The sequence below is a fragment of the Catharus ustulatus genome, chromosome 1 (assembly GCF_009819885.2).
Source record: "Catharus ustulatus isolate bCatUst1 chromosome 1, bCatUst1.pri.v2, whole genome shotgun sequence".
Lineage (NCBI taxonomy): Eukaryota > Metazoa > Chordata > Aves > Passeriformes > Turdidae > Catharus > Catharus ustulatus.
The window spans coordinates 97,991,829-98,009,688 of record NC_046221.1 but is presented as its reverse complement, the minus strand read 5'-3'; the positions used below and the strand labels follow the sequence as shown (position 1 = coordinate 98,009,688).

Here is a 17,860-nt window from a genome sequence, read left to right as displayed (position 1 = left end):
ACCAGGGCATTCAGTAGAAGCCTTTTTGAATGCCAGAGGGGATGATGATCAATGTGTTTTGGCCTGTTACCAAACACTTATAATTAATATTTTACAAGTGTTACTCAATGCTCATTTGTGACAGGTTTGTACTGGGAGGATTCAGAGTTAATTGCTAAGCCAGTTAATTGACTTGTGAGTGTGAAACGCCAATATCCGATTGAACACTTACGTCCGATTCAAGCAGAAAAAAAAAACCCAAACAACTCCTTGCTGCCGGTGCCATTTGCCACCGGAGTGTGAGGGACAGATAATCTGCTGCTGCCACTCGCAGAGGGCTGTGACTGTGTGCAAGATCAAAGCAGCTGAGGCAAGGCTGGGTCAGAAGACAGGGAGCCTTTGAAGGGAAAGCACAGATTGCTGAAAACAAGGTGAGGGGAGCATCTTCGGAGGAAGGGTGGAGAGCAGCTCGTTTTTTTGCGGAGGAAATGTGCAGTTGAACTCACAGGAGGCAGATTTGATTTGTCTCTTGCACTGATTGACTGAAGACATGAAGTGCTAAGGCAGACAAGAAAGTTTGGTGTTATTAAGATGTGAATCTAGTGAAAATGAGGAAGCAGTGTAGATTATACTGTTACCATAAATATTTATGGTTTTGTCTTCTGATGATTTCCTATGTATAAAGCAGCTGATAAACTGATGTTGAAGTACTGTTAAGTTTTGATACTTGTAATGCCAGATCTTTACTAAGTGTGTGAAATAATGGATGCATCCAAAATTGAACCCAACTCCTACTTTTTCTTCTGAACAAACATTTCTCATCCAAGTGACTTAGCACATCAGTGGGAGTTCTGTTTTCCCAGTTACTCATGTAATCCACCATGTGAACTGATGCGTGGAAAGCACGGAAGTTAAAACAGGTCACCTAAAACAAGTGCTCTTCTCTTTTCTGCTCTCTAGTTACCAGCTAAGACAGGAATTGTTTCAGCTCCTTAGTGCTAAGCGGCAGTGCAAGGAAGATGAAGACAAATGGAGACAAGAGGCAGCTGCCTTCTTCATTCAGGTTGCTTGGAAGAAGCAGCTGAACCATAGCCCTCTGAAATCAGTTCCTTCATGTAAAAATCTGAAATCCGTAAACAAAACCAGCTCAGCCATAAAAACCAGCAAGCAGTCCATCCTAAAGCAGATATATGGTAATTTTCTTTTCACTGTAATTTATAACTATGCTTTTATTTTTATAACAGAGTATTCATCTATGCACTTACCTAATTGTTAAGAATTGTTAAGTATTTATAAAAATTAGTCTGAACCTCAGGTTTTCTAGGCAATTGTATTTCTCTTTCAGATTTAAAAAACTAAACAACTCAGTGATTTAAAATGGCTGCTGCTAAAGCTGTTTGAATCCCTACACAGCATTGTTTCAGCACAGATCTTGAGCAATCAAATAATTCTGTTGCCAGAGCTGCTCACATATATCAAAGTGGAAAGAGAACAGAGCAGTTGAACTGGGGATAGCTGGCTGTATCCATGCAGAGTGGCTACCTGGATCTGGGTTTCGTTTCTTAAAGCATTGGTTTAAACTTTTTGTTTTGCTTGTTACTGTTTTAAAAATATTTTCATTTGAAGAATATGTTCAATGTTGAGAACTTTCTGTATGAAGTGGTCTTTATGGCAAGAGCAAAATTGTCTTTTATAATTCTGCACTGCTTTGCACTGTGCCTGAATGTGCACGTGCAAAGGAATGCATCTTCAATAGGTAAAGTTCTGCTTCTAGACCTTGAGTTCCTTTAAAGTGTGGATCACTGAGTAAGGATATGCTAATTATATATACTTTAACAGGTACTTTAACAGCTAAATCACTTCTATCATGGCTCTGTAGCTTTGAGAACCAAAAAGGATAAAATAAATAAAGCTAAGAAATTTATTTTCCTTATTTTTTTATAACAACTGCAAGATGTATTTTAATATTAGTTAAATTACATGTGTAGTTGTCATAATTTTGTGTCATATGGAATGTCTCATGAGTTTCCTCATAAAAAATGACAGTGATTTTTAGGATAAAATAATGCTGTAACTTACTGAAATAGTTTGTAGCTACACACAACCACATGCTTATGTGATAAAACACAGATAAACACATTGTTTGTTATAGGACGTTCTCAGGAAGGCAAAGTGTGTCAGTCAACAAGACCTCCTTCCAAGCTGAAATTTTCTGAGGTGCAGCTGGTCTCAGGTAGGACACGTCCATTTTAAGAATACTTTAATGTTTATATACCTGAGATTGGTTTCTTTTTAGATAATAAAACAATCTGCTCAAGGACTGGGCTCTCTTATCAAAATACGTAATTACTGCCAAACTGTTGTGATTGCACACTCCTTCTTTCACCACTTTTTGGCTTGAGCACTGCATTTCTATCCTTGAGCCATTTAGATTAAAAACTTCTTTACTAAAGGCCATTTTTAAAGTGTACTATGGACTGACTTGGGGTTGGGAGCTGTGGTAATGTTGGTGCTTCACCACATGAAGGTTTGGTGCCCCGCTGGGCATTTGGTGTTCCTGGCTGTGCTGCACCTCCGTCAGACAGACCACAGCTAGATGGGAACACAGCAACTGCTTCAAGGAGTCAGGAGTTCAGGTAATTTGCAAAGGGAAGTAAAATACATTTTCCAAGTTGTTTAACACAACTCTGACAGTGGACCTATCCTTGAGTTTGTTAGAATTGTAGGTGAATTTCTGCCTCAGGGAGAGACAGAGGCCTTTTTCTTTCACTGTCTGAGAACTGTTTTAATTAAGAGGCATGACCAGACAGGTGTTTGATTGCCACCTCTTCATGCAGATACTAATCTAAATTTTAAAAGCGCTTTTAGCTCTTTTCGTTTAACTTCTCGGGACAACAGATCTCCCTGTCTTCTGAAATAAAAAGCCTTTCTCTTGAGGCTGGAGTGGCCTTTGCTTTCATAACTTGGTGACGAATAGGTTAGTGATAGGAACTCTGCCCAGTTCCTTTAGAACACTACCTACTTTTATTCACCTAATAGGAGCTCAGGGAACTTTAGCCCTTACTTAAAAGACAATAACATGTTTTTCATCTGCCTGCCTTTGTGCATGACAACATTACGTTTGTTGGAAAAGTTCAGAGCTGTCAGTGGCTAATGCCAGATACTCCGTTTCTGACGTAGGTGCCTGGAGTAGGTCAGAATGGACTGTTCAGTTTCATTCTTCCCTTGCAGAAGGTACATCTGGGAAGGTGAAGGCTGACTGGCAGCCTGAGTTTTAATGTTCATAGAGCTCGTGGAAGAAGCGTGTGGTGACAATCTGTAACGGGGATTGACACCCAACTCAGTCAAACACTTTGGAAGGGGGGATACTCAGAGGGTGTTCAAAGGATACTCAGTAAGGCAGGTGACAGGTAGAAAAGGATGGGTTATACAGGCATGGGGTAAGTGCTTTTGCATATTCTGGCAAATAGGCCCTTGAAGATTGTTACCATTAAAACATTTCAGAACCTGAAATTAGTTCTTTTTCTAATTTGGCTTTTTAAAATTAAGTAGATTCCTTTTTTCAACTCAGCAAGTGGCGCTTAAAGAGAGGGGCTCTGCAGCAGAACCAGACAGCCTGGTTCTTTGTTTCACTGTGGACATTAAAGTGTGTGCAGAGTGTGTTCAGAAAAGGAGCAGGTTTTGCAACTCTTGGCATTAAAAAGACTTGAGATGTGCTGAGTTCACACCCTCAATGAAACATTTGGATTTGCACTTGGGATGACGCTGGCTAGAATGGGATAAAGCATTGAAATGTTTGCAGCTAATCTTTACAAACCTGGGAAAGGAAAACATGCCTATTATTTGTAGCACATTACAGGAAATTGCAGGAGCAATTCAGAACTCACTTTAGGCCCTGGACTTTCCCTGACTTCCTAGAAAGAGCCCACTGCCTACCTCATGTTGCTAAAGATTGCACAACACAATTTCTTTCTGCTCTTCAGCAAATTCAGCCAAGAGTATAGTCTGGAGCCCTACATTCATTTATGGGGGTGAACCTTGCTACACCCCTGAGACGCTGCTGAAGTCCCACATGAGCAGCAGCATCATCAATGTTCCACACAAGCTGTACCCAGTACTGCAGAAACTAAACTTCACTGAGAGACAATCAGCAGTGAGCTACCAGGAAAAAGGCATGTTCTGCTCCCAGGAGATTCACTGCTTATGAAATCTAGAACACAGGGTAGATGAAGCTGCTTTTCACCCATTAGAGTTACTCATCAAAACTATTTTGTTCTTTTACAGTGAACAACCTACAGTGTGTTAATTTGCTGGAGAACATGGAAAAATCAAGGCAATTTTCATACAACATGAGACCAATCACTGCTGCAAAACCAAAAAATACAAGACTCAAGCATTAAGTAAAACAACGTTTGGAATTTAAAATCCATTCCAGTACAACTATCTTTCATAATGTATAAGCCATCTATGATGTATTAAACTTGAACATTTTCAGTTTTGTACTATCACAGCATTAGATGCCAAGCAGATTTCTAAGGAGCTGGACTCATTTTCGGTACAAACTGGTTTTTAAATGCAACTCTTAATTTCTTTACCAACACAGGATGAACTCTGAATTGCATTTGAAGACAGAAAATGAAGCACTACACCCAGTATTGCATTAACAGTGTAGGGGCAATCATAGCTTTCCATTGCAAAAAGTAGGAATTTTGAATATGTTCATCACAGTTTCAAAGAAGAGGGAAACTGTACTAAAGACATTGCAGTTCTGAGAGACCAATGTTCAATTTTACCTCAAGTTCATTAAGTTAATTTCAAAATCCAAGCAGGAATGGAAGAACAGCCTTCACACTCCACTTATCCACTAAAGAAACAATAGTTCCTTAGCTAACTATGGATTTGGAAGGAAATGTAGACATGTTGACAAAAAACACTAAAGAAATTGCTTTCACAACCTTTGGAAACTATTAGGGCTGTGTTTTCTACCCTTTGAAGTTATCACCTATTTTTTAAATAACTCTTTTTCTATGTGCATTAAATAGAGAAGCAAGATGGGTCCTACTGTAGAAAAACAAATACTTCTTTTAATAGCTTTGAAGTGGCCACAGTGTACAATATTTACTTTGCACAAAGTATTTAAAAATATGAACTCAGCAAAAATAAAAAGTTATTCTAAAGCATGTTGTTTTCTCTTTTTTTTCCTATTTGATACTACACGATTCTACTTTTTTTAAAAATAATGTGATGCTTCAAAATAAGAGATGAGCAGAGTCAATTTAAGCCTGTTTCTCTGCAAGCTCTTTAGCATGAAGGAGTGGACTTTCTTTAACCCTCTCACTGTGGTCATGACACCTTACTAAAACACCTTCCAGTAATATCTACTTGCTTGAAAAAAACGGCAATAGAAGTATTGCAGTTCTCTGTAAAATTTTTATTGTTTCACTTACAAAAAAATTGACAAGCTTTGTTCCAACATCTTCCATTCAAAACTAAATAGAAGTAAATGCTTTACAATAAATGCAGTTTGACCTCTTCAATATACTGTGTTTATAGGGCCAGGTGTCTGGGGATGAGAGGCAAGGTAGATGTTGAAACAGTAATGGAGGTCTGTGAGCCATTGCTCCTGAACTTCACCACTCTTCAGTGTCTAGAAAGGAAAAAAAAGGTGGAACTCAATTTCCCCAACAGCACTTGCAAAAAGGCTTTGTTTTTACAGGTTATCAGGTGCACTGTTAAAGGCACAAGACAGCCCTGTTCCCCTGCACACCGTGACATTATTCTTCTCTTTTATCCATTTCAACACTGTGTGTCTATTAAAGCCCAAATAATAAAGTGTTACAACCGGGTTCACTAAGTCATTAAATTACCAAGTGTATGAGTTAACACCAGATGTGCTTTCCTTACTCTTAATTAGAGTGGCTCACTTACTTTGCAATTCTGCATTTATAGGCAATTAAAATGCAAATGAGCACGGTGCTACCAGTGCAGGAGAGCTCCCCAACCCAGCCCAAGGAGAACTGCTACCAACAGACCATCCCAGCCTAGGCCCAGGAATTCCCTCTTTTGTAGGATTTTGTAGGTAGCTTAAAAAAACCCAACAACAATAAATACAACCCACCCATAGTAGAACAGCACAAGACGTAGTTGTGGCATTTTCAACACTAAAGGGAAACAACCCCCTCCTAACCTGCAGGCTAGAGATTTTCACCATAGTATCTTAAATTTGCTTTCGCCACCCCTGTTTGAAAATGGCTCTTCTTGAACATTTGCAATGATTTTTTCAAATAAGCATGACATACATGTGGTCTCTGGGAAACAAGAAGTAGTTGCATACCATGATGTCCTTGATGATCTGTTGCACCAGAAACTCATTTGTGATCATATGGCTCCTGAGCTGCCCATGCTGCATTAGTAAACGAAGCAACTGAGCAACAACGGGCAGCTCTTCCCGACAGATCCTGCTCACTTGCAGGCTTTGCAGCATCAGCCTCAGTAACCGTGGCAGGAGTGCTAATGCAGAAATGCATGATCTCCACAGCATATCCCTGAGAGGAAAAGAGAATCAAGATTGACATGATTGAGGACACACAATTCAAGGGTGCTTCTGTGAACTGGCTGCATGGCAGTACAAGTAAACCTGCTTTTGTGGATTTAATCATACCAACTGCATTCACCGTAATTAGTGGCAGAGCAGAAAATCCGTACCAGAAAATGCCAAATTTTGTACGGCACTGGAAAAAAAAAAATTAAGGCCCTGCTCTGGAAGCTACAAATTGCTTAATCTCTCACACAGTGCAATTTCTGCTTCATGCAGCTGCAAAGAGGTTTTTGTTTGAGTCACTTTTCAGGTACACCTGAATCTTTGTTTCCGATTCATAAATTAAATAATGGACTCAGCTATTTGTGATATGCAAGACATTAAAGACGGTAAACGAAAGAGGACTTGGGCTTTGAATTTTCAGGAAGTTTTTAACAACTTTTCTGTATATGGAGAAGTTTGACCTGTTTCAAGACTTTCATGCATTTCAGGTGAATTTATGTGAATTCCTTATCTGTCGTTTATGGGTTTTTAAAATCAAATGGCTTTACAGTCTGTGTAATGATGCTGAGAAGTTTCAAAACTAAAAGATCAGTTTAGAGTACGTATTCATAAAGCCAAATCCTTTTCATGGTGCTTTTCAATGCATCTCATGAAGCTAAGGTTAAAGATTAAGGTATAAATATCCAACTTTACAAAATCAGGATGGTTTTGACATCCAAGTAGAACAATTTGAGATTAAACCTTCTTCAGTTACTGTTTTAAGTAATTCCTTGTAACTCTGCAGGTTTTTCTTAAATCTAAGTACTGATTTGAAGTAAGCAAAAGAGGGACAGGAAAAAAGACTTGGCGGGGAGGGCGGTAACCTTTCATTTCACATCTCTAAATACTTGTGGCTGCAAAGACAGAGACAAGACAGTAAAAAGAGCAGCTTTACCTTTTCTGTAAGTGTTCTGCGTCCTCTCTGTCTATAGTTAGCAGAAAGTACAGAAGACTGTAACAACAAGAGGCCAAGAACCTGTGCAGGTTTTCACTTATGATGCAGGCTTGATCCAAGAGCTTATTTATGGCACATAGAACAGATCCAGCTGTGCTATCAGGTATTACAACCAAGCCAACCTGTATTAAAATGAGACAAAAAAAAACAAGCACTCAAGTTCATCACTTCACACAAAAGATTTTTTGCTGGGATACAAGCAAACCTAGAGTTTTCCTATGGTGACATGTATTACTTTGTTTCTGTGCAAACTCTACAGATGACTGCATTTTTTCAAATCCCTGCTTTCCCAGTACACTGCCACCCACACCAACACAAGGTTAAATTGACATCTTCATTCCATTCCTTCTAACCAAACACTCATCTCTAACATATTTGGAAAACACAACACTGCTTCGAGCCTTGCTCTGAATGACAGTGCAGGCACAAACAATCTTCTGTGCAGAACAGGTCTTTCCTTTTAAGCATATATCATGGGACTGGGAAGGCCTTCCGAGTCCTGAAATGGCAGTGAGCAGTCACTGAGGTAGAAGGAAACTCTCATTTATGCTACAGAAAGGAAAGCTTCTACTGGATTGTCATCAGGGTGAGTCTCCTTTGAAGCCCAACAGGAGCTTTATGAACCAAGGTAAATCAAAGCTAATGAAATACATGGTGACCCCAAAGTGGGGTGATGCTCTGCTGTTGTTAAAGAGAGAGCATCATCTTGAGTAAGGATTTTATAGGCATGATAAATAATTTAGAAAAAATTCTTGTTTTTTGTAGAGGCAGTGAATTAGAAAGCAGTTTAAATTTTGAAGTACTATGGAGTAAGTACCCTAGATTTTTGTCTTGTAAAGCCATAAAAAAATAATGCATTGCAGTGTGGCACCATTTACCTTCAAAATACTATTTAAGGAGTTTGAGAGTAGTCTAATTTGCTCACCTGCAAGTACATTATTTTAAGCTGACAGAGGGAAGTGATTCACTTAACAAGGTCAGCTGTTTCTTTTAGAAATGTTTAGAAAAAGAATCAATAAAGTAAGCTACAGAAATGTGAAATGTATTTAATTCATACTATTACTTGTGAGAGGTAAGAGATACAGAACCAGTTGAAACTTTTAAATCCTTCCAGTCTAAGACACTGGGTGTATTTCAAGGCCACAAGCACAGGTTGCTGTCCCAGGCTGACCGTGGGACAGCCAGGTGCAGAGGCAGGAGGATGATGATGGTTCTGCCTGACAGAAGGTGGGACTGCAGTTGTCACCATGTCCCTGTTGTCACCAGGACACTGAGGCACCAAACAATCAAAATGAATAACATTCTTCCTGGTCAACCATAAATAAGAAATAATGGCAGCGATCTAGATGGATATAAAGAATCATCCTGAAGACCAACTGAGCCAACACTACTGATGGAATGTGCTGGTCAGCCAGTCTGAAAGATGACAGGACAGAGATTTTCAATTCATACAAGTCTAGTAGATAAGGCTGCTCAGATAAGTTCCCATACAGGATGTTGCCTCCATGGCCTTTGCTCCTTGAGACATGTCAGCAGCCAGCTGGAAAGCTTGGGCAGCAGCCTTGCCAACCATAAAATTCCACTTAATGGTTTGCTCTCAAAAGAACATAGAAGCATTTTTTAAAATTGATTCAAGTCAACATCCACCCCTAAAAATACAGACTGTGGTTACAGGTAAGCTACTCCCTTCCTATGGAAGCTTTGGTCTAGTAACTTCTCAGTATGGTTCCATACAGGGAATGGCAGACACTGGCTACCACAGAACCACCCTGACAGGAGGGGCAGATCATCCCTCTCATCAGGCAGTATCACAGGGAACTGCAGATTCTGTCCCTGACCATTCTGTTACCCAGCTCTGGCTTTGCCATACTCATCCTCAGCTCAGACATGTTCAGGCTTAGAAGACAGGCTGTAAAACTCACAGAATAGGTCAGGCGGGGAGGGACCACAGTGGGTCATCTGGTCCAACCTCCCTGCTCAAGCAGGGTCATCCCAAAGCACATGGCTCAGGATTGTGTCCAGAGAGTTTTTGAGCATCTCCAGTGAGGGAGACTCCACATCATCTGTGGGCAATCTGTTCCAGGGCACAGTCACCCACACAGTAAAGAAGTTCTTCCTCATATTCAAGTGGAACTTCCTAAGCATGAGTTTCTGGCTGTTGCCTCTTGTTCTATTGCTCAGCACCACAAAGAATCTGGCTCAATCTTCTTGGCGTACTTTAGATACTTATATACATAGATGAGGTAAAAAACCTCATCTAGAGCTGCTGGTTGCTCTTTTGAGAAGCAAAGCAAACCACAAAGTGTTTCATTTATGGACAAACTGTCTTGAAGACAGGCTGAAGTATTCACAAATCTGAGCAAAATTACCTTTTATCTGAGCAAAATAACATTTATTATGTATTTTCTAAACTCCCCCATGTGTTGTTTAAAGTTTTTGCAAATGCTGAAATTATATATGAAATACATAGGATAAAGGGATTTGAGGATTAATGAGACTGTAAGCAAATTTATCACAAGGAAGTTTTAATGTAGAAGACAAAATGGTACTTACCAGATATTTACAGATGCCAGTCTGGAGAATGTCAAAACACTGACTTTGTGAAGGTATAGTGGACAAGCTGTGACAGATCACCTGTTTCAATAAAACAAAGTTATATTTAAGCACTCCAAAAGCAACCAGCAATCACTCACTGTGAAGTTATACTTTGCTGAGAGATCTAAATCCAAAGAACCTACAGGGACATGCAGCAGCTTTGTCTCAAAGTTCTGATTCTTCACAGTGTAGAAAAGCAGCATTGTTTAGTGCTTAAAGAGATGATGGTCTACCATTAGATTTTTTTGAAAAGGCTCTCTGCATTCTATCTGTGTGACAGAAGGCCAGAAATACTCTATCCAGCTAGACTGCTACACCAAGCCTCCAAATGCTTTTCCTTGGAGCTGAAGAATTTCAGAAAACAACTTCTCAAATAAGTGTACCAAGAATGAAACAGAGGCGTCACAGTGAAACAGAAAAGTAATACAACAAAGAATGCATCAAGGATCCATTTTCATCGTATTTTTCTCTTCAGCACCAAAAATATCATGTTCAAAAATATAATAGTACAATGGAAAATCTTGTTATATAAAATGCATAAAACTTTCAGGTGCTTATATAATCAGGCACTAGCAAACTACCATAGAATGTTATATGTCTCCTGGATAGGGTAAAGAATCAAGTAGAACTGCTGCTAAGCTGTACTGCAATCCTCAGTAGATGGCTTTCTCTGGTCCTCTTCTCTATTCCAATAATTCACGAACTAGTTGGAGAGCTTGGATGCCCTCTCTCTGCTCACATTCACTGCTTATCTCACCAGGGTCGCAACTAAAGCCTCTGGAGAAGCCAATGTGCACAGTACATGAGCAATTGTGATGTCCTGCTAAGGACAAGGAAGATGGAAGAACTAATACAGGAGGAATGGAATCTTCTCTTTGTGCCTAGGGAATCAGAGAACAGCAAGATCAGACATCTGAAGGATGAAAGAATTCAAGTCCACGAGTTTTACAAATATCTCAACTAAGGAAAACGCATTTCTCTAAGATGCCTCATGACTCAAAATCTAAAGAGAACTTGCACAGGAGGATCTGACCTGAGGGACTAAATTCTGTGATAGCATTTTAGTTTTGAAACTTCAGTTTAAAGATACCAAGAGAAGATAATAACAAAATAGAACATGACACCCATGTGGTGTCAAAAATAATAGTCCACAACATTTGCAGCTGGAGGATGGGAAAGGTTAGGGAAAGAACCATTAGCTCAAGGTCCTGTGGTATAAAAACTCAGCCTTAACTAATGCGGATGGCAGTGCTAGTTTAATCAGAAATGGCCAAATGGCACCATTTGTGGTGACACAGAAGTGCACTCAGCTTTTTCAAGAATTACATGCCATGCCTGTTTATAGCCCTGCTTATGCCACCCAAATTCAGGTAATTCTTAACACATCTGCTTAGTGGAACATCACACTGTTGGGTTGTCAGGACATTGCTCATGTTAATCAGTATCACAGGTGTAGTGCAAGTGTTTTGTCTGACTAGTAGGACTATTTAAAAGACAATGTCATGGATACTCTTGCAATGAATACCTTTACTATACATTTACTTTATAATGAAACAGTATTATTAAAACTGTGTACACCATCCTAATATAGTAGAGCTTTTGTCCACTGCAATTTGAAAGTGATAAAATATTAAATACTCTGGAATATTCCCAAGAAATCCACTCAAAACATCTGTGTTATTAGTAGTGTCAAGGAATAAAGTCAAGCTGCAACAGAGGTTATTACTGGGGACTGTCATGTCAAGGACAAACTGTGACACCAATCTGACCTGGTATTTTAATGAGCAGCACTTACACAAAAGGTAAAGCTGCACTGATGAAATGACTGTTGGATGACAGCTCCAAGCTGAGAAACCCTGCCAAGGCTGGAGGACTGGACTAACCTATGGAAAAGATCACACAGGTTTGACGAGTTAACAGCTACAGAAAAAAATCAGTGAAAAAAAAGTGGTGGGCCATGTGCTTGGAGACTGATAAAAACTTCTGCATGCAGCTATGATTTTTACCAGTTGAAAATGAGGAGGAAAATCTGTAACAGCTGATGGCAAGTATTTGTGATACAACCACAAAATGGGCAAATGTTACTTCAGGATGTAAAAATAAAGATAATCCTAACAGAAGCACTCAGAATAAGGATCCTCTCTTCAATACAACTCTCTAAGATCTTACTAGCAATTAGGCCATTTCTGACATACTGTGCAAAGTAGGAGCCACTCATTTTCAGGAAAGGTAAATTCAAACCAGACACAGAAAAACTGCACAAAGAGAGATTCTCTCTTACTAGTGCCAATGCAAAGAACTTAACCTGTCTGGGTTGGCAGAATGACACCCCAGAAGGGATCTTATTGTCACTTACAAAGTGGTGAAAAGCGCTGCACCAAAACAAATGTAACCAAAAAACAATTAAACATAACAATGATCATGGCTGGCTGGGAATGCAGATGAGATGGAAATTGGGAAGGATGATTACAAAAGGGGAAAATGCAGGAGACATTTGTTGCTCATGGGACAAAGCTTTGGCACTTTACAAACGGGTTTTGCCATATGCTTGTGAGCACATCACACCAGACCTCAGTCAGCTAGAGAGATCCCTTTTGATTCAGTACAGACCCACAAACTAAAGACCCTGAAGGCAAATCCACCACCAGGTCCACCCAGCAAAAATACAGTTTCATTATTAACATTTCACCCTTAGGACTATGTCCCTAGAGCAAGCCCACCATCCACTGAGGCTCTCCCTGAGAGGACAAGTTGTAGGAGCATTGCATTACAGGTATGATATGCCCACACTCAAGATTCTTCCCAAACTGGCAAGGAAAACAGGCATCATATCACTGGACAGCAGCGCTGTCCTTAGAAGAGTTGTGGTAAAGTGCAAGTTGATTTTCCTTTTTGATCTTTCTGACCCTCAAAACAGACCACCATTCCCTACATCAGTTCTGTTTTCCTGCAATTAAGTGGGAGAGGTGATTCTTCTAATTCCATAAATTAAATCCTGCTTAAAATGGCTTTCATATCAAATGCCTTTTATAAAAAGTGAAACTGAAACATTTTTAGACATGGAAATGAAAGGAAAAGAAAACTTAATTATCACATGAAAATTAGTATTTTCCCTGACAGTTTATTTTCCTTAGGCAAGGTTTTGCATGATGTTTAATTTCCATAATAAAATGTCACAGCTGATTCACTACATTACATTTTATTAACATTTATCACTTTTTTGGCACATTCATAGATTGATTTTGGACCAAAGCCAGAATAGGTTTGTTTCAGAGCAATCCTGAAGTGCATGGACTGAGAACAGGCATTTTTGATCAGAAAGGGGCAGCTTTTTATTTTTGAGGCAAGTATTTTATAACAGGTTTGGCTTAGGCTTAGACATTTTGTTGAGGTGGTTTTTTCTTTCCTTTTCCTTTTAATTTTGTTTGAATGGTCGCTCGAATAAATTAACGTAAAGAAAAGCACTCAAACACAGGGATTATCTGTTAGCATTATGCAGCAAATGCTACAGGCTCTGTAATCCATCAATAGATTTTCAAACCAAACCCTATTGATCAGAAAAGCCCAAGTGTCATGAGCCACACAACTGCAACAGTAAATTCCCTACTGGTGCTTTGGGAAGTCATTGCTACAGGGGCTTCCTTGTCTGCCACACTGAAGACAAACTCCAACAGCAGCCAACCACAATAGGGAAGAAAAGAGCAACAACAACAAAACACCACAAGACAAAACAAACAACCCCAAACAAACAAATTAAGAAAAAAAAAAAAAAGCTGGAAAGGCCCCTCAGAAGCACAGCCTGATCCAGTTTTGTTGGAGATCCTGACCATGGAATATTTTACTTCAACTGGATGAGTTAAAAGCACTTTTTGCCACTGACAGCCACCCTGACATTGCAATCCCACACAGGCTTTTCACAGTTATAATGCAGAATCAGAGGAATTCATCAGTTTAATGTTGTTCATCTCTAAGATGCTCTTGCCTCCAGAAGACAGAGTTGGGATGACCCAAGGAGCCCTCATGGCAACAGGAACAAGCACACCTGATGAACCAAGACTAATGTTTTGTTCATTATTGAACTGTTCCCTCTCCCTCAATGCTTCCTGTAACATGACAGAATCCTGATTCAAAGTCTCAAGGAAACTACTTATCAGCAACTGTCCAGAGAAAATTTTCATATTATTTTAAGTTAATCATGCTATACTCACCTTTCTTTGAAGACACACACAAGCATGAACACAGAGTGGAACCCAAGCAAGGAGGAAAGATAATGGATCAAATATTTTAACAAGCCACTGTGTGGAGTCAGACCAAAGGCAGTTCAGACTCCCTTAGAAGTGACTTTATTAAAAAAAGAAAGTTGGTGCACACCAGATACTCTAACCTAAGGTGAACTTTAAAATATATTTTTCAACTTACATCGACATGTACCTCAGACATGGATAACTAAAATGTAACAGGCTGTTCTGCACTGAATTCCCCAGCCCTTGTGAAATGCCTGTTTGGAGCAGGACTGTATCCAGTGTAACATGTTAGTGCGGAGCGTAGAAAACGAGAAGTTTTCAGGTGATGGGGCAGGCAATGAAGCTTGGCGTCTGAAGCTTGGCCAGCTCCCCCGAAGCACCCTCACTTATCAGACACTGTACTCCCCTGACAGGTGCTGCTTCTCTTTCTGAAATAAATTGATTTGACAGGGCAATATTAACAGTGCCCTGAGTTGTTGAGAAAGCTGCGTACAACAAGAGATCTTTGTTCATCTGCCTTGGCTAAGCTCACAGGGGCGGATGTGAAAGATATTCCTGATTCACTGACTTCAGAAAAAAAAAACAAACTGAAAAAAAACCCCATAAAAACCTTCACATGAAACCCCTACACATTCACAACAAAACAAAACCAAACAAGTTAAAAAAAAGAAACAGCCAAAAAGAGGAACAGAGTCTGCAGGAGAACATTACACAGGTGAGCAACAAGGGAAAAAAAGACTATTGGGCTAATTTTACACTCAGGGTAGCAAAATGGGAATGCAGAAACTTAGTTAAGAATTACAAATGCTTGCGAACATTTCCAAAGACTTAGAAGAATTATGACACACAGTTCACGTCCTGGTCACAAACAGGGTAACTTCAGCACACAAACTCATCTCGCATCTGCTAACTGGGATGCTTGCCTGGCTGCAGGCTCCTTGGCTGTCATGGGGTCTGATACAAAATCTATATTTGAGAATCAATTAAACTAAGTGAAGTTATCTTTATGTGCCACTGGACACAAATATCTGAATGGCAAGCACCACAGTTCACCTGTGCAACAACTTGATCATGTGTTCAAGTCTGGATACCAGCAAGATTTGGTGCTACAAGGCAGAGAGGGCTAGAGACAATCACCCTGGTTCTCTAAGTAAGGGGCATTTCTGAAAATACTGTCATCAGCAAAACCAGGGTTTAAATTCAACAGTCAGGTTTAAGCTGGTGCTATCCAAAGGTAGACAAAGCCATATCTGAAGAATATCACAGGTTGGGTTCTCAGAGCCATCTTACTAGCAAAATTCAAAGAAAGCACACCACAAAACAGTTTTTGTTTCATCCTTCTGCAGCCATTCTTCTTTCAGAGCTCTGTAGCTTTCTCATTGCTATAAAATGTCAGCCAATTGCTCCTCCTATGAATGCCTCCTCCTCAGACTATGTGCAGGACTGTCAAAGGAACATCTGATGTTGAAGTCTCCAAATTCACCTGCCTGCCTCTTCTGCCCTTCTGCCAAACAAAAGGGCTTGAAAATACAGAAAACTCTACACCTAGCTCTTGTCCCACAATGCCTGTCTTTTTGAGCAAAAGGTATCAGGATTTGAATATAAAGCATAATACACAGTACCTGGGGAGGTGTAAATTCATGCTAGTTATGTGCAGTAACACTGCAGCGAGCTCCCAGCTGCAAGGTGTTAAAAGATACGCTGGAATTATATGATGCAGGTACAATGGAGCATTGGCCTGAAGATCAGCTTAGGCTTTCTGGAAGTTTGTGTTTTACTACTTGTGTTTTACTGGTGGGGCCTAGTTTTGGTCCTCTTTTGTTTGCTTTGGGTTTTACATCTTGCGAAAGAGACCTTTGAAAAACAGCTTTATTAATTTTAGGAGGCATTCCTTTTACTTAAATAATTTCATTTCTGTTTCTCTGGATTTCGGATTACTTTCCAAGAAAGTAATTACTTTCACCTCTAAACATTAAAGCTGGGATAAGATGTAGCTTTACTAAACACTAACAGGTTTACACAGAATTTTTTTGTCTCCCTTGAAGAAGATTAAAATTGTACCATATTCCTAGTTTAGAAGGAATTTTATTTAGAAGAAGGTTTATTTACCTTTAGCTGCCTTTTCTCCCCAATGTAACTTTAACCTGTAAATCTCAATAAAGACAACAAGTTGAAATCTTTCAGGAACTTCAATTCAACATCTACACTGTAAAATTCTTTTGAGGTTTTTTATAAACATTAATCTCTGTTTCAAGTTAAGCTACAGCACTACAACACCAGCGTTTACTTCTCAAGACAAACATCCTTGCAGGGCTTTTAATTTACATGCACTGACTTGCTATCTTTATTGATTTGCTGTAATTTTTCATAGCTCATCTGTGCAGATCCAGTCTTCCCAACTGTATTTCACTTATAAGACTGAACAGGTTTTGACACAGCTTAGTGCGTTACACTACATGCATCTTAAGGTTTTTGAATTCAAGTCTGCTTTTAAAAGCAGCTGACCTTCCCTAGTGTTTGCTCTTAAACATTTTAAACAATTGGTGGAATATTTTATTTCTTCGAGTCAACTGTGTGCTTGATACAGCTCTGGAATCTTGACTTCAAGCAAACCCTTAAATTATCATTTGCTTTCCCCCTCTGAAATGTTCAACCATCACAAACATCAAATATTACAACAGAAATTACCATGTATACATGGTTGCCTTGTTAAATTCTTCATTTCTGTGGGCACTTTTTCATTCGATCCTGGCAGAGCAATTCAATTACAGGGGAGTGAACAATATCACTGACAAACACTATGGGCACAGTTAAAATGAGCCAAGGCTGAAGCTCATCCCTCAGGCTGCAACCATTTATTCTGGAGTCCCATTTATTTCAGCTACAGGGGGGTGATTTTAAATAATTGGCTTTAACAAGACAGAAGTAATTTTAAGCAGAAGTTCCTCCAGAAAAGGAACCAAAGTTCCCACATTTAACACCTCTTTCAGACAAATCATGAAGACTAACCTTTAGAGCTATGCAAAACAGCATTTAAAGAGACACTTTTCTGAAGCATTGCTCCTTAACTGAAAATCACCACTATTTAAAAGCTTCCCAAAAACAAAACATTTTTCATATTGCTGCGATTCCAATTACCACTCTTCAGACAAAAGAAAAGTAATTTACAAACAATATCCATCTCAAATCAGGTTTTGTTAAAAATCAACTAAAAGCTTTACTTCCTATCAGAAGTGCATTTGTTACTGTTATCCACGTGCTACCAGGTGTCTTGGCTATAATAACACTCCAGAAATCAAAACTGCTGTTTGAAAATGCCTCAAGTTATTCTTTTCCTTTCCAGAACTTTGTCCTTTCTCCAGAGGCACACTGCTTTTTCACCAGCATCTCTGGCATGCATGCATTATAAGTGAAATTCCCTCCTCCAGCTCCTTACCCTTAGAAACACACATCAGCCATTGCACAGTTATGGACAGAAAGGTGGGACTGCCTTCCCCTGCACTGGGG

The 17,860-nt window shown here is 39.5% G+C and overlaps 2 protein-coding genes across 7 annotated transcripts in view; one reads left to right on the top strand and one right to left on the bottom strand.

The window, feature by feature from the left end:
• Nucleotides 1-4,889, top strand: part of INVS (inversin) — an 85,635-nt gene extending 80,746 nt beyond the window's left edge. For both annotated transcript variants that reach the window (XM_033057124.1, XM_033057134.2), the window contains 3 exons: nucleotides 940-1,172; nucleotides 2,132-2,212; nucleotides 4,264-4,889. In XM_033057124.1, coding sequence (XP_032913015.1) covers nucleotides 940-1,172; nucleotides 2,132-2,212; nucleotides 4,264-4,379 — 430 coding nt within the window. In that variant the 3' untranslated portion in view covers nucleotides 4,380-4,889. The remainder of the gene's footprint in view (nucleotides 1-939; nucleotides 1,173-2,131; nucleotides 2,213-4,263) is intronic.
• A 500-nt stretch (nucleotides 4,890-5,389) lies between these two features.
• TEX10 (testis expressed 10) overlaps nucleotides 5,390-17,860 on the bottom strand; it is a 54,679-nt gene continuing 42,208 nt past the window's right edge. For all 5 annotated transcript variants that reach the window (XM_033057144.1, XM_033057187.1, XM_033057166.1 and 2 more), the window contains 4 exons: nucleotides 10,068-10,148; nucleotides 7,455-7,636; nucleotides 6,314-6,524; nucleotides 5,390-5,626 (listed from right to left, as the gene is read on the bottom strand). In XM_033057144.1, the coding sequence (XP_032913035.1) occupies nucleotides 5,513-5,626; nucleotides 6,314-6,524; nucleotides 7,455-7,636; nucleotides 10,068-10,148 (588 nt within the window). In that variant the 3' untranslated portion in view covers nucleotides 5,390-5,512. The remainder of the gene's footprint in view (nucleotides 5,627-6,313; nucleotides 6,525-7,454; nucleotides 7,637-10,067; nucleotides 10,149-17,860) is intronic.